General features: G+C 48.7%; 1 protein-coding gene across 3 annotated transcripts in view; it reads left to right on the plus strand.

Moving 5' to 3' along the window:
• Positions 1 to 1,329: 1,329 nt before the first annotated feature.
• The window catches only part of ASAH1 (N-acylsphingosine amidohydrolase 1), a 168,552-nt gene continuing 145,826 nt past the window's right edge, over positions 1,330 to 24,055 (plus strand). For 2 of the 3 annotated variants that reach the window (XM_074274054.1, XM_074274055.1), the window contains exons 1-2: positions 2,025 to 2,354; positions 13,923 to 13,969. In XM_074274054.1, coding sequence (XP_074130155.1) covers positions 2,064 to 2,354; positions 13,923 to 13,969 — 338 coding nt within the window. In that variant the 5' untranslated portion in view covers positions 2,025 to 2,063. Of the gene's footprint in view, positions 1,481 to 2,024; positions 2,355 to 13,922; positions 13,970 to 24,055 lie in introns of those variants that run through there. The other variant, XM_074274056.1, reaches the window with a different exon arrangement.

The following is a 24,055-nucleotide window of genomic DNA, read 5'->3' on the forward strand; positions in this document are numbered from 1 at the left end:
TCTCTAGATCTCTATTTCTCTCTGTCTCTCTAGATCTGTTTTTCTGTCTCTCTCTCCAGATTTCTGTCTCTGTTTCTCTCTTTTTGTCTCTCTCCAGATCTCTGTCTCTGTTTCTCTTTCTGACTCTCTCTAGATCTGTTTCTCTCTGTCTCTCTAGATCTGTTTCTCTTTCTGTCTCTCAGTCTCTGTCTCTCTCTCCAGATCTGTCTCTCTAGATCTCTATTTCTCTCTGTGTGTGTTTCTCTCTCCAGATCTCTGTCTCTCTAAATCTCTATTTCTCTCTGTGTCTCTCTCTCCAGATCTGTCTCTCTAGATCTGTTTCTTTCTGTCTCTCTAGATCTGTTTCTCTTTTTGTTTCTCTCCAGATCTCTGTCTCTGTTTCTCTTTCTGTCTCTCTCTAGATCTGTCTGTTTCTCTCTCTGTCTCTCTAGATCTGTTTCTCTTTCTGTCTCTGTCTCTCTCTCTCTCCAGATCTGTCTCTCTAGATCTCAATTTTTCTCTGTCTCTCTCTCCAGATCTCTGTCTCTCTAGATCTCTATTTCTCTCTCCAGATTTCTGTCTCTCTAGATCTCTATTTCTCTCTGTGTCTCTCTCTCCAGATCTGTTTCTCTCTTTCTGTCTCTGTGTCTCTCTCCAGATGTCTCTCTAGATCTCTGTTTCTCTTTCTGTCTCTCTCTCCAGATCTCTGTCTGTTTCTCTCCAGATCTCTCTAGATCTCTATTTCTCTCTGTGTGTCTCTCTCTCCAGATCTGTCTCTCTAGATCTGTTTCTTTCTGTCTCTCTAGATCTCTATTTCTGTGTCTCTCTCTAGATCTGTTTCTCTTTCTGTCTCTGTGTCTCTCAGTCTGTCTCTCTAGATCTCTGTTTCTCTTTCTGTCTCTCTCCAGATCTCTGTCTGTTTCTCTCCAGATCTCTATTTCTCTGTGTCTCTCTCTCCAGATCTGTCTCTCTAGATCTGTTTCTTTCTGTCTCTCTAGATGTTTCTCTCTTTCTGTCTCTGTGTCTCTCAGTCTGTGTCTCTCTCCGATCTCTCTCCTCTCTCTAGCTCACATCTCTCGGTCTCTTGGTTTTCCCCTGCTCATCTATCTCTGCATCTCTATTCTTTATCTTCTTCAGTCTACTCTCCCTCTCGCTTTTAAGTCAGTCACTTATAAACAAGGTGTACACTAAGCTCGCGCTCTCCTGGCCACTCCCTCAAGCTACTTTTTTCTATCTCTCCATCTCTCCACTTCCCCGCCACCTTTAAGAAAACAAACAAGCGAACCTGCCTCCATCCCTTTCCCCCACGGCCCCTCCCTCCCCCCCCCCCCCCCCCCCCCCGCCACAGTTCTCTCAGACTATCGGCCACTTCCGGATTGCTAAATCGCGCCCGTTTTTCCTCCTTCCTCATCGGGACCCCCACCAGTTCTGGTTCTGGAGATTCTCCCCGGCGTTTCCCGGGTTCTCCTTTCTGTTCGGCCGCTCTCCCGCCCCCCCTGAGGTGAGGGTCCCCAGGTTCCAGCCCGAGGCTCCGCTCCCCCAGCGAGTCGTTCGTCAGTCCCAGTCCCGAAGTCCCGGGCTGAGGGAATCCGTTCCCGCCCCCGGGGCGGAGGAAGGTTTTTATTTAGGCTGTGATTTCACTAGTTCGGGGCGCCCCGGGGAGGGGGCCCGCTCCTTGTGGGCGCGCCCGAGGTGCAGCTGGAGGCCAGGAGGCCCGGCGCCCCTCGGAGAGCCCCGGAGAAGGTACGAACGCGGCGGCCTCGGGCTCCAGCGCGCTTCCCCGTCCGCCCCTGCCGCTGGATGCTCTCGTACTCCCTGTGCCACTTCCCTCGGACGCAGGGACCTCGGGGGCCGATTCCGAGGCAGCGTCGCAAAGTACGTCGCAGACAGCCGTGGGGCGGGACACCGGGGCACCGCGGGTCTAGACCCGGTCAGTTCTCCCCCGGGTCCTTCCCTGCCTCCTTCAGTAGGCGGGGCCGGCGCGGGCTTGGCTAGACCAATGGCTTCGCGGTACCTCTGCCAGGCCCCGTCCTCCTCTGCTCCTCTGGCAGTCACGCCTGGGCTGAACCATAGTGGGAGATGTTATGGGGGAGGGGGGTCAGCGAGGAGCAGCTAGGGGCGGAGGGGCCGTTCATTTGGGTGCTGGGAGCCCCCACATCGCTCTCAGGTGGTGCAGTCCAGGGCGGGCCTGGAGGCAGGGCGGAGCCACCATAAGTTACGGAGCGCGAGCGTGTGAGGCTGGCCTGGAGGCCCGGAGTGACCGGCGGAAGGGCGGCAGCGCAGACATGCGGTTCCCCGGACGCCTCTCCTGCGCCTTCCTGGCGGCGGCGGCGGCCGTGGTCACGACCTGCGTTCTGGCCCAGCGAGCGCCCCCGGTGAGGTCCGCGCCGCGGGGACGGGGGGCGGGAGCGCTCCGAGAGGGGGACCGACCCGGCGGGGGCGTCGGGGTGACCACCTGCCCATGCTGCGGGCGGGCAGACTGAGGCCCGGCGGCTGCTCCAGGTCACTGCGCGGGGCCTTGCCCGCAGGGAGCTGGCACTCGTGGGCAGGACGAGGGCTGGCTAGTGACGTCCGACTGGTCATCCTGGGGGCTGCCCCCCCATATTGTCCCCCACCTCCGTGAGGACTGTGGGCCGGGGCCTCCGAGCTTGGGGTTCCAGGCCGACTCCGGGAGGTTTGAGTCGGGGGTCGCCCCCTAGCCTGCCCAGGCTGCAACGGCGGCAGCCTCCGGAACCCCCCCCCCCCTCCCGGTGCTCCACTTCACAAACCGTGGCCGCCCCGCCCCGCCCGGGCGAGAATTCTTCTCCGAGGATGGGTCCTTGCGCCGTGACCCCATTGGCTGTTTGGACAGTGACAGGACTGGTCCATCCGGGCAGCGCTGCAGGCCCGACTCGCGGCTGGGCTTTAGCAGGAAGGAGAAGAGGGAGAAAGGGGTGGATGCCAGACCCCACCGGGATCTGTGGTCGGGGCTGGGGGAGCGGAGGGGTCCGCAGAGCTGCCCGGTCCGGGCCGGCCCTCCTCCGCAGAGACTGGGGCCGGGGCAAGTCAGGGTCCGGAGTAAGGCCCCCAGAGGCCGGAGCAGTTCTAAGCCGGGGGACGGAACCTGCTTTGTAACAACCCTGCCCCGACCCAGCTGTGCTCCCGCGGATTGTGTCTTAGGCATTTAGAGTCGGGGTCCTGTGCAGGAGGAGACTGCAGCCCCCTGCCGGGGAGGGGTCAGCCCCGCCCCCCACCCCGCCCAGAGAGAGAGGGGGAGGACCAGTGTGGAAAGAGCCTGGCCTAGGAGCTCAGTGCTCCCCTTGTCCCAGGGAGATGAAAGGATAGAAGTGTGGCTGTCCTGTACCCGTGTGCTCCCTCTGGTCCTCCCTGTCAGCAGTCACCCCTTGGAGATGGGGGGTGGTTATCAGGTATCTACCTACTGGTGCCACACGCGGGTGTGTGGGCGTGTGTGTATGTGTGTGCTGTGCATGTGTGTGTGCGCCTGTGTGCTGTGCGCGTGTGTGCTGTGTATGTGTGTTCATGTGTGTGCGTGTGCGTGTGCGGCCTGGGAGCCGGGACCACGTCCTGCCTTTACCGCCTCCTCCCCTCAGAGCCGCTCACTTCTCTTTGCCGCCACGTCTGGAATGAGGGGTTGCACCCTGTGATCTTGGACCCCGCGGCCTGAGATCTCAGTTTGTGGAGTTTCCTGGTGGTTCCGAGGTCTCACGGAGCCCCTCCTCCCAACAGAGGGTCAGGCCACCGCCCATCCTTGTCCCCCAGGGTTCGTGCCCTCCCCATCACGGAGTGCTAGGGGTTAATCTGCTGGGGGGGGGCAGCTAGGTGGCGCAGTGGATAGAGCGCCAGCCTTGAATTCAGGAGGACCTGAGCTCAAATCAGATCTCAGACACTTAAAACTTCCTGGCTGTGGGACCCTGGGCAAGTCACTTAACCCCAGCCTCAGGAAAAAAAAATCTGCTGTCCAGGGACACTCCTGCAACCTTGGGGACTGCGGTTCTTATGTCTTACAGGTCCCCGAAACCCTACACTCTCACCTGCCTCCCACCTCTGTCAGGGACATCCACATTCTCCCAGTCACACAGGTCCCCCCCCACAACAGTCATCCTGACCTTTTACCTTTCTCAAGGCCCCAAGCAAACATCAGCAAAATGTGCCCCCTGTGCCAGGCTCTGTGCTGGGCTCAGACGGGAGCTCTTGTGCTAATGGGGGGTATCTTTGTGTTCGTGTGAATATTTAATGTGCATGTAAGAACACACACACACACACGCAGTGGGGAGGGGTGTGAGTAAATAGATATCTGATAACCACCCCACCTCCCCCGGGGACTAGTTTTCTCTCTGCTAAGATGGGGGGGCCACACCACGCCCGCCAGATCCTGGCCCAGGACGGCCACTCTCTGTCCCTGAATCTCCCCTGGACAAGAGGAGCGCTGGGCTAGAACCATCTCCCCTGAGAGCTCGGGCCGGGAGCTGCTGTCACTGGAAGGACGCAGACACACCAAGAACCTCTTGCTGACAGGCTTTGTAAACAAGTCGGGGAGGTTCTGCAGAGAGTGAAGGGGAAGGAAGGAGCCAGGCAGAGGCCGTCTCCCAGCCTGCAGGAGCCGCCTCCCCCGGGCCTGGGACTGCCTGCTGCGGCCTCCTCGGAAGTGTCTCCCGCTCTGCGGGCCCCCAACACCTGCCCAGGGCAGCGAGAGGAGGCAGCAGTCCGGGCACAGGCCTGCAGTTCCAGTTCTCCCACAGACACCCCGCACAAGCGCCCCGCTCCACGGGACGCACAGACCGGTCCGCCTCCGGGCCCCTGACGCCCCTCTCTGGGGTCTATGGGACTTCTCGTTTTTTTGTCTTAGATAAAGAAGCACATCAGACTGGTGACAGCCATTTGTGCAGCCAGCCTTTGGAGAGGGAGGAGCCACACTGCCCTTCCCCCTTGGAGAACAGACAGGGAAAGTGTCACTTATTCTGAACCCGCTGTGAGCCCTCTGGGCATTTGATGCGGCTGACCATAGGGCCATGACAGACTGGCTGGTCTGCACCGGGGCCGCGGGTTAGTTCTGCATTGGTCGGTGCTTTGAGTGGTTTTTACTCCCTAGGAGAAGGCAGCAGCGGGGGCGGGGGGGGGGGGGGGAGCCGCTTGTGGGGTCAGGGCCCAGCCACATCCCCATGGTGAGGGTGCTGAGCTGGAACCATGCTGCCTACCCCTGGTGGAATGCCTGCAGTCTAGAAGGAGAAACTCCTTTCCCCAGAAGCAGATGTCCTGCAGATGGGCAGAGTTGTGGAAGAAACACCGGTTAACGGAGGCTTCAGGGCTTAATGGAGAAAGTAGCACTTAATCTGAAATTGGTGATTGATTACTTATAATAATGGTGCGGGCCATGAGTTTCTTTCTCTCCAGTTACAGCCTCCAGCCCCTTATGTGTCAGGATCTGTGCTGGGCACTAAAGGCAGGAAGGCAAAAGTCCCTGCCCTCAAAAGGACTTCTCTTTCTTTTTTTAACTAGAAAAAACATTCACATATTAACACAAAGTAATTTGGGGTGGGGGGGCAGGAAGGGGATCGAGGCAAAAAGCAGGACTCCTGTAGGAGTAGATAGCAGAGGTGGACTTAGAGGCTTTTTTTTTTTTTTTGGAGGGAATAAACATTTATTAAGTGCAACTTTGTGCCAAGCACTGTGTTAATTTTTTTTTTTTTAACAAATATTATATTTGATCTTTGCAACAACCCTGTAAGAATGGTACTATTATTATCTCCATCTCACAATGAAGAGAACTGAGGCAGACAGAGATTAAGTACCTTGCCCAGGACCATATAGTACCCCAGATCAAATTTGGACTCGAATCTTCCTGATTTCAGGATATGTACCCTATCTCACCTCCAAATGAATAATGATGACAGTCTACAAATATCCATACATCTATATTTGTTTTCCTATGTATCTATTTACATCTATGTCTCTATGTCTTTAAGATTTTGTTTCTATGTATCATGCCTATGTCATCTATGTATAGATGTGTGCATATATGTATCTGACATGTGATCTTGGGCCTTAGTTTCCTCAACTTTAAAATGGGGAGAGTAACAGTGGCTGTCTCACAAGGTGGTTGTGACAATTTAATTAAACAAGATATTTGTAAAGTCCTCGGTGCATAATATATATTTTTTTATTATTATAGCTTTTTATGTACAAGATATATGCAAGGTAATTTTACAACACCAACAATTGAAGAGGCTCGATCTTAATAAATGCTCAACCTTTGATTGTACAGGTCATTTGGTCTTAAGGGCCTGCAGCCTGTCCAGAGGAGGGGCAGCAGCAGGAGGGAAGGGCTCAGAACTTTAGCAAAAGGGCAGAGTATTTGAAGGCATGGGAGTAGTTTGGTCTAGAAAAGAAAACTTGACTTCTCAGGTCCCTGCTAACTAGGGTCAGAGAATCAAAGCATCCTTGGGATATTTCTTTATTGGATGCATAAAGTGCAGATTTGTACGTGGGCACATCTGCAGAGAGGGCTGGGTAAATTGTATTTTTTAAAAACAAATTTTCCCATGTTTTTACAGCTTAACATCCAGGATGTATTTGGAGGGTCAGTTGAGGTGTAGGTGTTCCCTCTTGTCAGTCTTAGTTCCTTAGTCTGGGCTTTTCACTAGGGGTGGATTTCTGGAAAACATTTTTAACTGGATGTGTTTGTTAAGTGTCCCGGGAGAGTCCAGATTAAAAAATACGTTTCCAGCCAACGAATCCTTGCAGAGCTTGTCCTCTGCTATTGCTTTCGAACACCCAGGACCATCTCTGTAGCATATTCAGATGTCAGAGGAGAGCTGAACCAGAGTCCAAGTGGCCTGGAGCCCTCCATGCAGCCAGTCTCACTGTTATCCACACCTAAGCCATCACCTTTTCCCACTGCCCCTTGCTCTGCTCTTCAGAACCAAGCAGACTAGTCTGCTCTCTGTTCCCTGTGATCACCTTTCAGATACTTGAGCACCCATGTTGTTCCTTCCAGCTCTTAACCTGTTTCAGGCTAAACAGCCTTAGTCCTTGCATGTCATGTTCCCCAGTCTCTATCTTGACCAGGCTCTTCTAGACACTGCATTCCAGATGGACACCAACCCATTATTGACAACTCTGAGTCTTTCTATCACTTCAGATTCACCTATCTGATTCAGTTAGATTGTAAATTGCTTACATCTCCCTAATTTGTCCATAAACAAAGCACAATTGTCATCATCAAATGCATTGCTGAAATAGAAGAAGCTTGTTCTGACTCTGATATTTCCCTGATTTACTAGTTTTGTGACCATATTAAAAACAGGGCAGGGCAATCAGGTTTGAACCATGCTGGCTGTTGGTGATCACTGCTTCCTTTGTGTGAGCGTGAATTTTGCCAACCATAAAAGTAAAGCTCATTGGACTTTCTCTAATTTCCGGACTCTATTCTTGTTATTGAAAATGAAAATTTTACCCCTCAGCTCCTCAGGCTCTTCTCCAAGGTGTTTCAAGAATCATGGGCTCCGACTGTGACTGTCTCTTCTTTCCCTTTGATGATGTAGTTCACCTGGTCTCGGGGATTTGGACCACTGGAGTCTGCTGACTGGTTTCCCAAGTTATTTTGGGGATGCTCTCTGTTAGTGTGAGCTCTAGGTTGTGCAGTGGATAGAGTGCTGGGCCTGCATTAAGGACTACTCATCTTCATAAGTTCAAGTCTGGCCTCAGGCACTTACTAGCTCTTGACTCTGGACAGGTCATTTAACCCTGTTCGCTTTTGTTTCTCATCTGCAAAATGAGCTGGACAAGGAGATGGCCAGCCCCTCCAGTGTTTCTGCCAACAAAGCCCCACACAGGCTCACGAAGAGTCCGGCACAACTGAAACGATTGAACAACCACCCAGTTCCCTCTTTGGAACTCGTTGGAAGAGAAAACGACATGAGAGTCCTTTGGTTCAGCCTTCTCCACACCATGTTCTCCGAGTACCAGACCCCTGCCCTGGCTCACGGCTTGACTAAGCACACTTGTCCATCAGCAGACTTTGTCCTTGAGTGTCTCATCCTCCTTGGGCCTTGGGAGCTTCCTTCTCTTTGTCTTCAGAACCCAACCACATGTCTTCCCCACATCTTGGGTTCCCAGCTTTCCTCCCTTCTGAATTTGAGTCATGTGATAGATAAGCCCTTTGCCCCATCACTCACTGCCATCATTTCCCCTTAGCATGTTTCTTCCCTGTTGGCTCCAAACAGTTCTCCCTTCTGATCACTTATAAAGTTTCCTTTTAAGACAGGTCATGCACATATGACTTATTGGGTGTCTTGTATTTAGCAAAGAGCAGGCCATGGCTGTCATCCTCGTGATCCTCCTTCCTTAACCAAGTTTGTCATTGCTTTCAGAAATACCATGTCATTATATGTGCCAAAATGTTTGTGGCAGCTCTTTTTGTTGTAGCTAGAAACTGGAAGATGAATGGATGTCCATCAGTTGGAGAATGGTTGGGCAAATTGTGGTATATGAAAGTTATGGAATATTATTGCTCGGTAAGAAATGACCAGCAGGAGGAATACAGAGAGGCTTGGAGAGACTTACATCAACTGATGCTGAGTGAAATGAGCAGAACCAGAAGATCACTGTACACTTCAACAACAATACTGTATGAGGATGTATTCTGATGGAAGTGGAAATCTTCAACATAAAGAAGATCCAACTCACTTCCAGTTGATCAATGATGGACAGAGGTAGATACACCCAGAGAAGAAACACTGGGAGGGGAATGTAAATTGTTAGCACTACAATCTGTCTGCCCAGGTTGCATGTACCTTCGGATTCTAATGTTTATTGTGCAACAAGAAAATGATATTCACACACATGTATTGGGAGGGAATAGAGGGAGGGGGGGTAATTTGGAAAAATGAATACAAGGGATAATATTATAAAATATATATATATATATATATATATATATATATATATATATATATATATATATATATATATATATATATATATATATATATATAATTAAAAAAAAAAAAAAAAAAGAAATACCATGTCATGACCTTCCCGCTTCTTGTCAAGGTGGTGCTCATCTTTGTAAGACTTTGAGTTCCAGATTTTTCTTCCCTCTCTCCTCCTATATTCTCCAAAGGAGACTCCATAGTTCTCTCTCTAGATCTGGATGGCATTTCCCATCACAAGTCTTTTGGAATCATTATATTGCTGAGAAGAGATGAGTCAGTCATGGATCATAGCCCAGTGTTGCTGTGATAGTGTTTCCAATGTCTCCTGGTGGTTCTTACTTCACTCAGCATCAATTTATGTCTTTCTAAGCTTTTCTGAAATTAGCCCGCTCTTACAGATCAATAGTATTCTATTCCATTCAGATACCACAACTTGTTTGTCCATTCCTCTCAATTTCCAATTCTTTGCCACCACAAAAAGAGCTGCTATAAATATTTTTGTACATGTGGGTCCTTTTCCATTTTTTGTGATCTCTTTGGGATATAGGCCTAATAGTGGTACTGCTGGATCATTTGGGCATAATTGTAGTTGCTCCTCAGGGTTAGTTTGCCCAGTGCAGCCCCCACCAGTGCTCCCCCTTGGGAGCCCTCATGAGGGCTGGACTCTAGGATTGTGTTGTGTTACTGAGCTCACATCTTGGCAGGTACAGGGACTGGTCTTCCCTTCCCCTTCCCGTGTAAAGCACTTTGAGGGAGATGAAATTTGTGGCAAACCTGCCTTTTCTGACCTTCTCAGCTACCTGTATTTAAGCTCTTAGCTTTGTGTCAGTTCTGGCTGGGGGAGCCATAGTTGTTGTGACCCCTTGATTAGAAAAGCCTGGAGCCCTGGGGCCATTTTGAAGTTTCTGAGTGTTGACCTGATAATGGCTGATATTCAAGTTCAAGGGCCCAGATTAAAGAATAACTACTAACAGTCTTTGGAACCTCAACATCTTTGAATCTGTAGGCTGTTCAATCAGTTGAACCTTTGGCCTTTCACTGCACTGAGAAAATTGTCCTGTGGTCAAGTTGCACATCTTACTCTCTTTTAAAGGTGTTACTCTGAGCACAGAATTTCAAGAGACCACAGAAGCCATTTGATCCACCTTTACTTGATCCCTTCTGCCAGATCTCTTGCCCTCAGATTCTACCTGAAGACTTGTAGTGATGGAGAGCTCACTCTCTGCCAAGGGCAGTTCAAATTGTCCCGTGGTCACATGCACCTTCTGCCTTTGTTCCTTGGAACTCCGGGCCCCTCTAGTGCACCCTTGCAGGGTGAAGCAGGGGAAGGCAAGGCTTCGTGGATCAGTGAGCTGTGTGTGGGAGGCCCTGGATGGGGGAGGCAGAAAATCTGGGTGCCTACGGGTTCTTGTGAGGCTGACAGCTCCAAAGAGAGCTGTCACCTATAAAGTGGGGCAGACATTTTGCAGCCCTTACTTGCCTGATTTTAGGCAAGGAAACACTGTAAATGTGATGCATGAGTGTGTACAATTCCTGGGGAGTGTTTTCAGATTTCAGTGTATGTTCCTCGATGTACATTTTAACCCCACTACTGTCACCCCCCACCAAAAAAAGGAACAAGAAGGGGATGGATGTTTTCAGCCATGTCTGACTCTCTGTGACCCCATTTGGGCTTTTCTTGGCAGAGATGCTGCAGAGCTTCCCCATTTCCTTCTCCAGTTCATTTTGCAAATAAGGAAACTGATCAGGAAAGTGGAAGTCCTTTCCTGAGGTCAAGACTTGGGCTGGGCCTGGAGTCGTAGGTCACCAGCCCTGGAGCCAGAACATGGGGCCCTTTTTATTGCTTCCTTTTTCTCTGGGCTGGCTCCACCTCTTCTCCTCCCCAGGGACCTTTCCCTTCAGACTGTGTCTGGGAGTCCAGTCTCTTGGCTGCATAGGATACCACTTTCAGTCTTAGCCCTGGCCACCATCACTGGGCTGAAATAAAAATCCTCATGGAAACAATGAATGGGATTCCCTGTTGACCTTGATAGTTCCTGCAGCAGCTGACCCAGCTCTGCCCTTTCTGCATCAGGCTTTGATAGTCGTCAAGCTGAATTAACAGCTCCTCTCCCATGCCTAGAAGGAGGCGGAGGGGGAAAGTGGGGTGCCACCGATGCAAGGCTGGGAGGTCATGGTCTGGTCTGGGGGATGCTGGGGATGACAGGCCCTGAGGTAGGAGAGAAGTGGATGTCCTTGGAATTGAGGAACCGAGACACAGTGGGGTAGAACTGTGTGGAAATCACCAGACTTTCAGTGAGGGAGGGGGTGGGAGCTGAAGGGAGCTGGAGGGAGTCAGGCCTTCCTGGGAGTGGGGGGGGGCAGGCCTTTCTGCAGAGGATGCTGAGGGTTCCTTAACCAAGAAGGAAAGGAGAGGGGAGCTTGCTCCTAGTGGATCCCAGAGCCAGAGGAGACAGACTAGGGCCAGGGCAGGAGGGAGAGAGGCTGGACTCTAAAAGCAGTCTAGCAAACTAGACACATTTTTTTTTTTCCTTCTGAGGCTGGGGTTAAGTGACTTGCCCAGGGTCACACAGCTAGGAAGTGTTAAGTGTCTGAGACCAGATTTGAACTCAGGTCCTCCTGAAGTCAGAGCTGGTGTTCTATCCACTGTGCCACCTAGCTGCCCCCTTTCTTTAACACATTTTTTTTTTTTTTTTTTAGTCTAGCAAACTAGAAACGGTTCTGGGGAGCTTTAGATCCTGAAAGTTTGGGGCCACCAGCCTGCCTGCTTGTAAAAGAAAGATCGTAATTTAGGGATGGAGACTAGAGCTCTTACAGAAAGACACATAATTAGGACAGGGGTTTTATTGGAGACCACTTCGGAGCATCAGATGAGAGGTTTTAATTGCTCGGACTTCCTTAGCTAGTTAAGCAGTTTTTATTGCCCCTCGTTCTTCAGCTCGATGGGCAATTTTGAGTACCAGCTTTCTCATTTGTAATTTGGAAAGTGGCCCTAGGACCTCACCCCCTGGGTGCTTGTGAGCAAAGTACTTCTGAGTCCTTCATCTTCTCATTGATGGGTGACTTGCCCTCAAATACTTGAAAGAAAAGAGGGAATCGCTCCAGGAGCTTAGCCCTGATGGGCTAAGTTTTCTTGGCAAAGACACTGGAGTGCTTAGCCATTGCCTCCTCCAGCTCACTTACAAATAAGAAAACTGAGGCAAACAGGGTGAAGTGACTTTCACACATCTAACAAGTGTCTGAGGTCATGCCATTGTCAGTAAGTGTGAACTTGAACACAAACCGAGCTCTCCACTCCAAGGGACTCTGGCTACTTAAATGTACATGCCAGAATGTGGGGAACTATTCAATAATCCTCAAGAATTCTCAAGTGTCATCTAAGATGCCCTTAGCATCACGGAGGTGTTAACTAGCAGCCTCTTAAGAAGTCTTATTCTGAACCAGAAGGAGCCTGGTGAGTTTGAGTCTTACCAAAGGAGAAAAGAATTGGACTTGAGACTTTGACTCAATTTTTTTCATCTGTAAAATGGGCTTATATTTTTTGGAATCCTTAGTAGCCCAGAGGACCATCATCAGGAGGCTATGTAAATCACTTTGCCAACTTTAAAACTTCTCCTGTAGTGTTTGGGGGGGGGGGGGGGCTCTGGCAGGGCAGAGAAGGGCTTCCTTATGTAGCATATAGTGTCTGAGAATTCTTGGCCAGAGGAAGTCTAGGAGGGAATCTAGTCCAGTCTAATCTGCTAGAACTGGGGGCCGGGGTGATTGAAGGAAGTGAGCTCCTGAGTCAGACCAGTTAGAAAGATTAAAAGCACTTCATCCTTCTGTACTGCCTTATAGAGGAAGGCTGGTGGGCCTGGAGAACCCAGCAGGCTTCTTTGTCATGGGGATGAGCTTTCTGATAGACCTGCTACTGTAGTGGCTAGGGAGAGCCAGCCTCCACTCCAGGCTCATTTCTGGCCTGTCCTGGCCGTGGGACTCTGGCCCCCTGAGAAGGAAGTTTCATGCCTAGAGAGTGCCCTATAACAATGAATTTGAGTCCAATAACAGTTGTTCCTCTGAGAAGCTAAATAATGATGAATGTTAGGGTTTTTTTAACTGTTGGATTTTCTTTCTAGAGCTTTTCATTATAGTTCCGTTTCCTAGTTGTCTCACCCTGGCTGGGGAAAGTGGGGAGGGGATGTTCTGCCATCTTGTATTCACCAATAGCCACTTAATTATCTTGAAATAATGTTTTTGTTTTTTGTTTTTTTTGTTGTGGCCAATTATTTGTGACCCCATTTGGGGCTTTTTCTCCCTCTCTCCTTCCCTCCCTATTTTCCTTCTTTCTTTTCCTGAGGCAATTGGGAATTAAGTGTCTTGTCCAGGTCACACAGCTAGGAAGTGTTAAGTGTCTGAGGCTACATTTGAACTTGGGTCCTCCTGACTTCAGGGCTGGTGCTCTATCCACTGCACCACCTAGCTGCCCCCAATTTGGGGTTTTCTTGCTAGAGATACTGGAGTGGTTTGCCATTTCCTTCACCAGCTTATTTTATAAATGAGGAAACAAGCAAACAGGGTAGAGTAACTTGTCCAAGATCCCACATCTGAGATCAGATTTGAACTCAGGAAGATGAGTCTCGCTGACTCCAGGCCTGGTGCTCTCCCCACTGGACTATGTAGCTAAAATTAAAATAATAATTCTGGTAATAGTGCTTTACATATATTGCCTCACTCGATTCTCACAACAACCCTAGGAGATAGGTGTTTTATTATCCCCATTTTACAGAGAAAGAAACTAAAGCAGGCAGCAATCAATAATACTCTGAATCAGACAGCTTCTAAGTGAGGTGAGATTTGATCTGACTCTGGGCCCCCCATTCTAACCCCTGCACTCCCCGGCTGCACTTGTTTGGATGGATCTTAGAAGGAGAAGGGAAGGGCTTGCATCCTGACCAAAGTGTCTTTCAGTCTGTTCAGGGATTCCATGAGAAATCTGTTCTGAAACGGTGTTTGTTATTTTTTTTTTAACAGTGGACAGAAGACTGCAGAAAATCAACGTACCCTCCTTCTGGGCCCACGTGAGTAACGCAGCGCTCTTTGGGGTCTGGGTGTGGTTTCCTCCTCTTGGCCTCCTGAGAGTCAGGAGGACACTGGGCTGGGAGCTGCTCTTTGCCTTAATTCCCTCATCTGTAAAGTGAGGGGATTGAGCTCTAGGGTCTCCGAGGTCCATTTCTGGCTCCAAGTCTCTGATCTTGTGCATCTTGTGATCCTGCCCTTTGTGAGTGCCCTAATGGTGTTAGGGAAAAAAGAGGTGTTAGCAAGGGGGACTTATTTCCCCAACTACACACTTGAGAGAGTCTGAAGCCTCTCCCCTATTCAGGAGTATAAACATGGCACTCAATGGTGGCTGCCACATGGCTCTTATTCCTAGGCCCATCCAGGCCTCGGGACCTGAGAACAGTGGGGGAACCCAGGCAAAGAAGCCTTGCAGGACAGCAGAGAGCCAGTGCAGGCCTCCCTCCCTGCTGACCCACAGAGCCTTGGCCCTTGCCTGGTCCCTTCGGTTGCAGGCCGGTGCTATCCTCAGCCTCCCCTCCGTGTCTCCGGAGCTCCCAGGAGACCTGGCTGTGGCTACCACAGGCCGGGTGGGGATTGGCCCTGGTGCTCTGCAGAGAAATGGGAGTCACCGCCTGGGCTGGCTCCCTGCAGAGGGCATCAGTCACCTTGTGCAGGGCCCTGGGCTGGGCTCGAGAGGGCTTACCTAAGAGTGGGCTTACCTAGGAGCGGCCACTAGCCCGTGAGAAGGGTGGGGGGGCGGGAGGAGGGGGAGGTGAAGGCTGAGCACCACCAGGGCAGCACCTGGAGCAGCACGACTGTCAGCCAGGCAGTCAGGAGCAACAAGTCCCAGGACAATTCTGGCGGCAGTTGCTGGCCTCTCTCCCTCCCCTTGTGCCGCCATGCTTCCTTAGGACTCACCCGTCCTTGGGTTTGTCTATTTTCGAAATGGTCAAAATGCAAAGGGCTTTTGGTCAGGGACAATCATGGTGAGGTCAGGCCTGGGAAGAGTCTTCTGTTGGCAATAGGAAGGGGGGATGGAGGCTCTTGGACTGGGGCCTGGCGTTAGTGGGCAGGGGAGAGCTGCCAGCTGCTGGCTGGCTGGAGGGGGAGAGTGGAGAAAAGCTCTGCCTGCCAGAGAAGAGGGCCAACGAGAGAAGGGATTCAGCCTGAGAAAGGCAGGGGGGATACTGGGGTCCTGCAGAAGCCCCGTGAACAGAAGGGCCTCAGACAGCTTGGGGACTGCAGGGCCAGGGCAAGAGCTCAGGGTGGAGGATGCCCGGAGACCCACATCGCTGTTGGGGGAGCTTGACCCGCAGGTGGAACATCCAGGGGGAGATTCCCTGGAGACCCCTAAGGGGCCAGGAGAGGCTGGGCCCAGAGAGGAAGAGTCTTGTCACCCCTTCTCCCGACCAGGTGAAGCTCTGGGGATGAGTGAGGTTGCCAAGGGACGGCGTAGAGCCGTGAGAAGGGGACCAGGGACGGCCTCTCAACTGCCAGTCTCTATGGCAGGGCTTTAAGGCCAATCTCCGCATGTAACAGAGTTGCCTGAGTCCCTGGCTGCCCTGTAGGCAGCCTGCTTATTTAGTGGCCCGTCACCACGATCATTCTCATCATCCCGAGGTTAGGGTGAGCCAAGGGGAACTTAGATAACTTCTCATCAAGTCGCCGCCTCTTTCTCATGAACCAGTTATTAGAGCTGAGACTGCTTTTCATTAAATCATTATTATTCATGTGACTAAATATGACTAATAAAGACTTATGACTAAATGAATTAAAGTGACTGAAAATACAACTTGTTAGCAGTGAAATCGATGATAAAGTAGATGGCACAGTAGTAGAGCACCGGCCCTGCAGTCAGGAGGACCTGAGTTAAAGTCCAGCCTGTGACATTTGCCACACACTAGCCATGTGGCCCTGGATGAGTCACTTGACCCCAATTGCTTGGCCAACCCTTCCCTCCCTCCTTTTATCAGTGATAAAACAGACACACCTGTTGACATTGTGTTGACTGTGAGATGTCCCTCAGACCCCCACTGTTAAAGGCTTCTTGACTCCTAAGAATGATTTCACACCACGCTATTCACGTAGAATAACAGTGAAAGTCTTATTGTAAGAATTTTCTTCATCCTCTTTAGGAAATAACCATCAGAACAGTTCTGCCAAGAAAAAAAGGCCTCCCTGTTCTTCCCCATCTTCTCTAACTTTCTAACCTTGGCGGCTTTTCTTGAGCAGCCACATAATTTTAATCTCCAACTGATGATTAAAACTACCCCTTCCACAGCATTCCAGTTGGTTCTTAATGCTCCAGTAGGCAGTCTTATCAGGGGAGCTTCTGAAATAAATGTTGGACAAATTAAGGGCCAGAGGAGAGGGTGAGAAACTAGGAAAAGAGCAGTGGAGAGGCAGGAAGTAAGACAAGTGTACTAAAAGTCAAGTAGAAAGGAATGACTGTTTCAAAAGCTGCAAAGTCCTGAGAGAGCAAGAGGAGACTGGAGAAAAAAAGCCATTGAAGTTTGGAGCTGCTCCTGGCAGGGTGGATGGCATCAGGCATCAGGCAAGGGAACTCTACACAATGGTGAGGGGGAAAGGAAGGAACAGGAGTGGTTAGGGGAGAAATAGCAAAGGAATCCTTTTAAGATTAGGGAGATGAGCCTTTGGAAGCAGATTAGAGGGAGCACGTAAAGAGAGGAAGGAATTAAAGAGGAATTGCTGTTCAAGTATTAAATACCTGCTGTGTGCCAGGCATTCTGGTAAGCACCAAAGATACCCAGACCCCCCAAATAATGGCTGCCCTCACGAAGCTTATGTTCTATTGGAGGGAGACTGTGCACAGCAAAGTCAGTTTGATGTACATAGAAAGCAAACGCAGAGCCATTGTCGGGGCAGAGGGTCTTAGCCCCTGGAGGAGGGCGGGGGTCTGCGTGCTATGGAGGAGCTGATCCTTGAGCTAAATCCTGAAGGAAATCAGATGTACAAGAAGCAGGGGTGAGCAGGGTGCGTTCCAGGTGTGGGGAGCAGGTGTAGAGACAGGAGATGGAATGTTGTATGTGGAGAAGAGCAAGTTGTCCAGTAGGCCAGAACGTGGGGTGCCTGACAGAGAGAGGGGACCGTGTCGGAGTGCTGGGGAGGTCAGCAGGAGCCAGCTCGCCCAGGGCCTTACGCATCAGGCCCACAGGTGCCTCCAGTTCTAGAGGCACCAAGAGGGCCACAGGATGTTGAGGCAGACAAATTTGGCAGCTGGTGTGGAGAGGAAAGCAGGTGGTAGGCAGGTGTGTCCCTGGCACTCAGCTGCTGAGGGAGAGGAGACAGCTGGCAGTGCCTTCTGCATTCAGAAGGACAGGAACCAGAAGGTGCAGGAGCCATGTGTGTGTTTTGGGAAAAGAGAAGTTCTGCCCGTGGGTGTCTTTGGACTATGGAGTAAGGACTATATGGTCCCCATGGGGGGATGGTCCTCCTTTTGTTTGTCTGCGATATATAATTCACATTTATGCTGTGAGAGGGCAGCCAGTCTGGACTGGGCCCCTCTCACCCCTCTTCACTCAGGGCCAAATCCTTGCCTGGAAACAGAGAGCCAGCCACCCATCAGCATTCTCTGACTCAGAATGCACCCACCCATGAACAAACATTGCAGTTTTGTTTGAGGCCAAGGTAATAAACACCTGCTGGATTTGTCTGGTTTCTATCGAACAGAGGGAGCAGGAGAGGAATCTTAAGGCCAGGCAGATTTAAAGCTGGCAGGGAGTAGTCTAGTCCCTCTCTGATGTACCCAAGCCCCAAGTAGTAAGCATCTGAGGTGGGATGCAGAGCCAGGGGGCTTTCTTCACTGTATTGTACTAGAGGGAGAAGGACCTTTGTTCTTTGGGAGGCTTTTACAAAAGGGAAGTTCTCCTGGCCCTCCAACTTATACTCTTCTGGGACAGAAAATATGTATGTATAATCATAAATCGATCCATGGATAGAGAGCCAGCTTCAGTCAGGAAGACCTGAGTTCAAGTCTTGCCACAGAATCTCTCAAGAATGGGCTCTCAAGGAGCAGGAGCTATATCATTCAAGGAGAGTTTGCTTCTAGTGGAATCAATCCCAGGTCTACTCTGAAAGGCCGAAATTATTGGGGGTCTCAACATAAGCAGCAGAGGAACAATAAAGAAGATGGCATTGGAGGTGCAACTGAGGGAACCCAAGGTTCTGTGAGGATGAAAACATCCCACATGCAGGAGACCCAGCCTCTGCCAAGCTCCCAGACCATGCCCACAGCCACAGAAGGCATCTGGAGGGAGACAACAGCAGCGTCTGCCCTCATCAAGCAAGGGCCTCCCTCCCAGACTGGCTAATCCCCACCTCCGGTGCGCCAACATGTGTTCTCCCTTCCTGCCTTAGTAAAGAGAGTGTTCTTTGATGGCCCAACTGGCCGGACTTTGAGTGTCCCACGGAGTGTGTAAGAGACAATGGCTACTCTCTTTTAGGGGTCATACTGGACTGTTGTTTTAGAGGAGGTGGGATGATGATCTTTTTTCAGGCCTCAGTTGAATTAGTTGTTGAAGTCCCTTCTAGTGATGAAGTTCTGAGATTCCATGATGGGAAGGGCTTTTAGGTTATTTAGGCAACTGACCATTGAGATTGGGGTGGTTCTGAAGTGCCTACATGAGAGAAAATACAGGACAGCTAAAATAATGAAAATTTAAGAGCGCTGATTGCTAGCTAGCGACTGAACCCCACCAGAGTCAGCGAATGAGTGGTCTCAGGGCCACATACTTATAGAAAGAAGAGACATCAAAATGTTTCTTGGTACATTTGTCATGATAGAAGGAATTTCTATTCTAGACAGAAGGCACTAAGAGTGCCATTCCCAGATAAGACAGTATTTGTTCATGTTTATCAAGTTGTCAAGATCTTAGGTTTTTTAGGGCAGCACATCTCGGGGGGGCGTAAAAATACCATCCTCATTAGGGCATGAAGAGCTAGCAACAAACTTCTAACTACAGAGTTCCAAGATTATGTTTCTCACAGTCCCATCTGGGGTACTTTTCCACTTCAGTTCTCACCAAGGATGGCTCAAGGAATGGAGGTCAGGGCTCAGGTCTTAAATGGGTTGGTGCTGATTTTTTTCTCCACCCATAGATCCACCACTGACCATTAGAAATTAGAAACAAGAGAGACTGGATAAACATGAGGATATCACTGTAAACATGCTCTTCTAGGGGGCAATCAGGAGCAATGAGTGTTCTTGTGAAGGAAAGAACTGCCCTTGACCTATGAGGAGTTTGGAGATTGAAAGCCTGGGCAAGCTTTGGAGACGAAGCTTCATGCTGAGATGCCCTAGAAAGGATTGAAGTTAGTAGTTCCTGTCCTGTCTGATTGGTGTTTTTCAGAACTTCCCTGGACCACCGGGGAGGGAGCCTGCCCTCGCCTTTGTGGGATGGTCCTCCCCCAGGCAGCAGAGAGATGTGTGACCCACTAGTGCACACACATGCTGCCTTCCCCAGGACGGGGACAAGCCCTCTCTGTCAGAAGCAGTCGATCCATGTGTTTGATAGGCTTCCAGCAAGTGTCGATGGAGGCCGCTGCAACACTACTTGGTGAAAATCCTGGGTCAGGGGAACAGGCTCAGTAGCACTGGGGATTGTGTGATGTCTTCCTGGCTAGCTGTGGGGAGACATGCGAGCGGGCCTGCTCTACTCACTGGCTCGTTACCAGCCCCTGCGAGATGGCAGCATCCGTCTGGGAGCATGGTGTGTCAGAACGGAGCAGAGGAGGAGAGAAAGGGCTGAGGACAAAGCCCAGTGTGTGAGCTTGGACAGGAGGGAGAAGGTGAGAGAATTGGGCTCAGGTAACTGGACATGACTCAGAGAGACCAGGGCACAGACACGGGCGTGGCAGGCTCCGAGGGTGGGACACATTGCTTTTTATCACTCCATCTCTGTCTGCCTGAGGCCCCCAGACCCTGCTCTTTGTCACTGCCTCCATTTTGGTCCTGTGACCTCTTGGTTCTCTCCTATGCAGTCACCTCTGCACAGCCCACCCTCCCTCCCTTTCCCCATCCCAACCCTTTGGTGAACCAGCTTGGTTCTCCTCATCCCTTCGGGGGTCTTGTCCTGTCCCTCTGGGCTTTGGCTCTCTCCCAGCATCCATTGCTTTTGTTTTGACCATCTGCTGCCTAATGAAGCTGGACAAAGTCATGAAAGCAGCATGTCTGGGTCCCTTCCCAGCTTGTGTTAGGTCACTTTCCCTGGGCCCTCCTGGCAGGGAGGCAGTCCCTCTCCATGAGCCTGTTCTCCACCATGACCATTCTAAGCCTCCTCTTCAGTCCTCAGGACTTCCTGGGCCCTTCCTCAGCCCAGCCTCCCAGCTGAGGACCTCTCCTCATCTCTCCCCTCCTTGTGCGGTCACAACCAGGTGCCTTCTGCAAGTCCTCTCAGAGAAGACCTTCTCCAGTGTTCAGCCTTCTTGACCTCACTGTGGCCTTAGACAGTGTTGAACAGCTTTTTCTTCTGGATACTTTCTCTTTTCTAGGATTTTTTTTTTTTTTTTTTTTGAGGCTGGGTTAAGTGACTTGCCCAGGGTCACACCAAGGAAGTGTTAAGTGTCTGAGACCAGATTTGAACTTGGGTCCTCCTGAATTCAGGGCTGGTGCTCTGTTCACTGCGCCACCTAGCTGCCCCTTTTCTAGGTTTTCTTAATGCTTTCCCCTCATCTGGCCGCTCCTTCTCAGTTCCTTCCCTATTTCCTCATACTCATCATGTCTTTTGGTTTCCCAAGGCTCCATCCCCATGTTTCAATTCATGGTTTAATCCCATCCTGTCTCTCTTGGTAAATCTACTTTGACCTACAATTTTTATCACCCAGCTTTGCAATGGCCTCTGCTGTAATTTGTTATCAACCAGCCGGGTCAGCTGGCTTCAGATATTGGTGGCTTCTCCTCCTCCCTGGGAGTGCTCCCTAGGGGAAGGCAATTAGCCCTGCTCTCAGGCCAAGTCCAGGGCTAGGTCCTCAGGCTTTCTCCTGACCCGCAGTCCCGTGTCAGCAGCTGCCTCTTGGGACATCTCAAACTCAGCTGGCCCAAAGTGAGTATACTGTCTTCCCTCCTCCTCCTTTGTAGCTTCCCCCTTACTGTCATAGGCAACATTATGCTCACAGCCTAGATGTCACCTTCCACTCCTCCCCCCCCCCCCCCCCCCCGTGTCCAAATCCATGTCTTCTCTTCGCAATCTCACACATGGCCCCGTCTCTCCATTCAACACTGACAACTTTGTGTAACTGAGGGAAGAGAGCTTCCACAGCTTATGTAACTGATGGGTCCACATTTGGACCATTGGTGCTGGCTGATGGAGTGCCTGTGCTTTCTTGGTGTTCATTGTCAGGCCAAAATTGCACCAGCAGCAGAGGACTGGTCCTCACTGTGGCTTTGGAGGCTGCAGTGAGTGCCTCATCATCTGCAAAGTCACACCCCAACTCCCATCCCACTTAACTTTTTTTTCTTTAAAAAAATTTTTTTATTGAAGCTTTTTATTTTCAAAACATATGCAAGGATACTTTTTTTTTTTTAATTTTTTTTTACCATTGATCCTTGCAAAATCTTGTGCTCCAATTTCCCTCCCTTTTTTCTCCCACCCCCTTTCCTAAATGGCCAATATATATTAAACATGATAAAAAATATATGTGAATTCAATATAGGCATACATATTTATCAATTATCTTTCTGCACAAGATCAAAAAAGAAAAAAGTGAAAAAAAATAAAATTCAAGCAACAATAACAAAGAAGGGAAAGTGCTATCTTGTGGTCCATATTTAGTTCCCACTGTCCTCTCTCTGGGTTTAGATGGCTCTCTTCATCACAAGATCATTGGAACTGGCCTAAGTTGTTAGAAAGAGACACGTCTATCCTGGTTCTGCTCATTTCACTTAACATCAGTTCTTGAAAGTTTTTCCAGGCCTCTGAAATCATCCTGCTGGTCGTTTCTTATAGAACAATAATATTCCATAACATTCATATACCATACTTAGTCTTTTCTCCAACTGATGGACATCCACTTAGCTTCCATTTTCTTGCCACCACAAAAAGGGCTGCCACACAGCCCTTTTCATAGTGGCTAGAAGCTGGAAGATGAGTGGATGTCCATCAATTGGAGAATGGTTGGGTAAACTATGGTATATGAATGTTATGGAATATTATTGTTCTATAAGAAATGACCAACAGGAGGAATACAGAGAGGCTTGGAGAGACTTACATCAACTGATGCTGAGTGAAACGAGCAGAACCAGAAGATCATTATACACTTCAACAATGATACTGTACGAGGATGTATGCTGATGGAAGTGGATTTCTTCAACATAGAGAAGAGCTAATCTAATTCCAATTGATTAATGATGGAAAGAACCAGCTACATCCAGAAAAGGAACAATGGGAAATGAATGTAAACTGTTATTTTTACCTTCTGAATCCAATTCTTCCTGTGCAACAAAAAATTCGGTTCTACACACATATATTGTATCTAAATTATACTGTAATATATTTAACATATATAAGACTGCTTGCCATCTGGGGGAGGGGTTTGGGGGAGGAAGGGAAAAAATCTGAATAGAAGTAAGTGCAAGGGATAATGTTGTAAAAAATTACCCATGCATATGTACTGTCAAAAAATGTTATAATTATAAAATAAAATAAAAATTAAAAAAAAAAAAAAAAAGATTTTCTAAAGCAACATATATACAAAGCAAGATGTTTTGACCTTCCTTCTTTAAAATAAATCAGTAATTTTTAAAAAAAAAAAAAAAAAAAAAAAAAAAAAAAAGGGCTGCCACAAACATTTTTTTATGGCTGAAAATCTTATATCTAGCAAAATTAAGTACAATATTGAATGAGAAAAAAAGTGGATAATCAAAGAATTTGTTAGATTTTCAGGATTTTGTCTCAAACAAACCTGAACTCAATAGAAAATTTAATATATAAGTACCAATGCGAAGACTAATTTCAAGGATTTCAATAAAGACAAGCTATGTTTTATACATGGAAATGTAAACCGTATGTATAAGATAGCTATTAATAATTGGCTAGTCTAAAAGAAAGATTGGAGTAGAGCTGGTAATGATGTGACTCTAAAAAGCAAAATTGTAGGAAAAGGCAAAAACAGTAATTATACTGTATACAAATGAAGGGTGAAAGCAAGAACTGACTGAAAAAGTAGAGGGGGGAGAAGGGCTGGTAATTTTGAAATCCTGCTCACATTGAGAATGGACTAAAGAGGGAATAATACTTATATATTCAGAAGAGTATAACACCCTCCAAAATCTATAAAAAAATAAGAGGGGGAAGGAACAGGAGAAGGTAGGTCATAGAACGGTGTGTAGACCAGTGGAAGTTAGGATAAAGTGTATAGATAAGGTATGGGAATGGGCTACAGAGGGAAAGAAAGGAAATACAAGAAAATAAGAACAAAACACATTTTACAGTCATAACTTCTGTGAATGGCATGAACAGAAGTGGATAGTAGAAGGAATTAGAAACCAGAATCTGACAATATGTTTACAACTACTTGAAATATCGTAGACCGATACTATAAAGTTAAAATAAGGGGCTAGAGCAGCCGAAGTGGGGGGAAAAACATAGCAGATCTGATTAAAGGAGATAATTATAATTTTATGACTGCCACATTAGTTATGAGACCCCATATGGGTTTGTGATGTACAGTTTAAGAAGCTGGCGATACACAATGAATTAATATCAGTATTGAATATGTATTCACCAAATGGAACAGCATTCAGATTCTTGAAGGAAAAGTTAAATAAATTGCAGGAAGAAATAAATGAAATTATACTAGTGGTGGATTTCAGTTTACCTCTCTCAAATGTAGCTAAATCTAAACAAAATGAACAAGAGATCATGGATCCATTTTAACCTTATCTCAGTGTATATGGTGTGAAATGTTCATCTATATCTAATTTCTCCCAAACTTACCCCCAGAGCTTGGACCCATGGATTTATCAAACATTAGATTACTATGGTCATTTACTATTGTGTATTTGACCCAATCTATTCTACTGATCTATCACTGTATTTCTTTTTTCTTTCTTTTTATGTTTTTTCCTTTTTTATTTTTTAAGCTTTTTA

Source organism: Sminthopsis crassicaudata, chromosome 6 (genome assembly GCF_048593235.1).
Source record: "Sminthopsis crassicaudata isolate SCR6 chromosome 6, ASM4859323v1, whole genome shotgun sequence".
Classification (NCBI taxonomy): domain Eukaryota; kingdom Metazoa; phylum Chordata; class Mammalia; order Dasyuromorphia; family Dasyuridae; genus Sminthopsis; species Sminthopsis crassicaudata.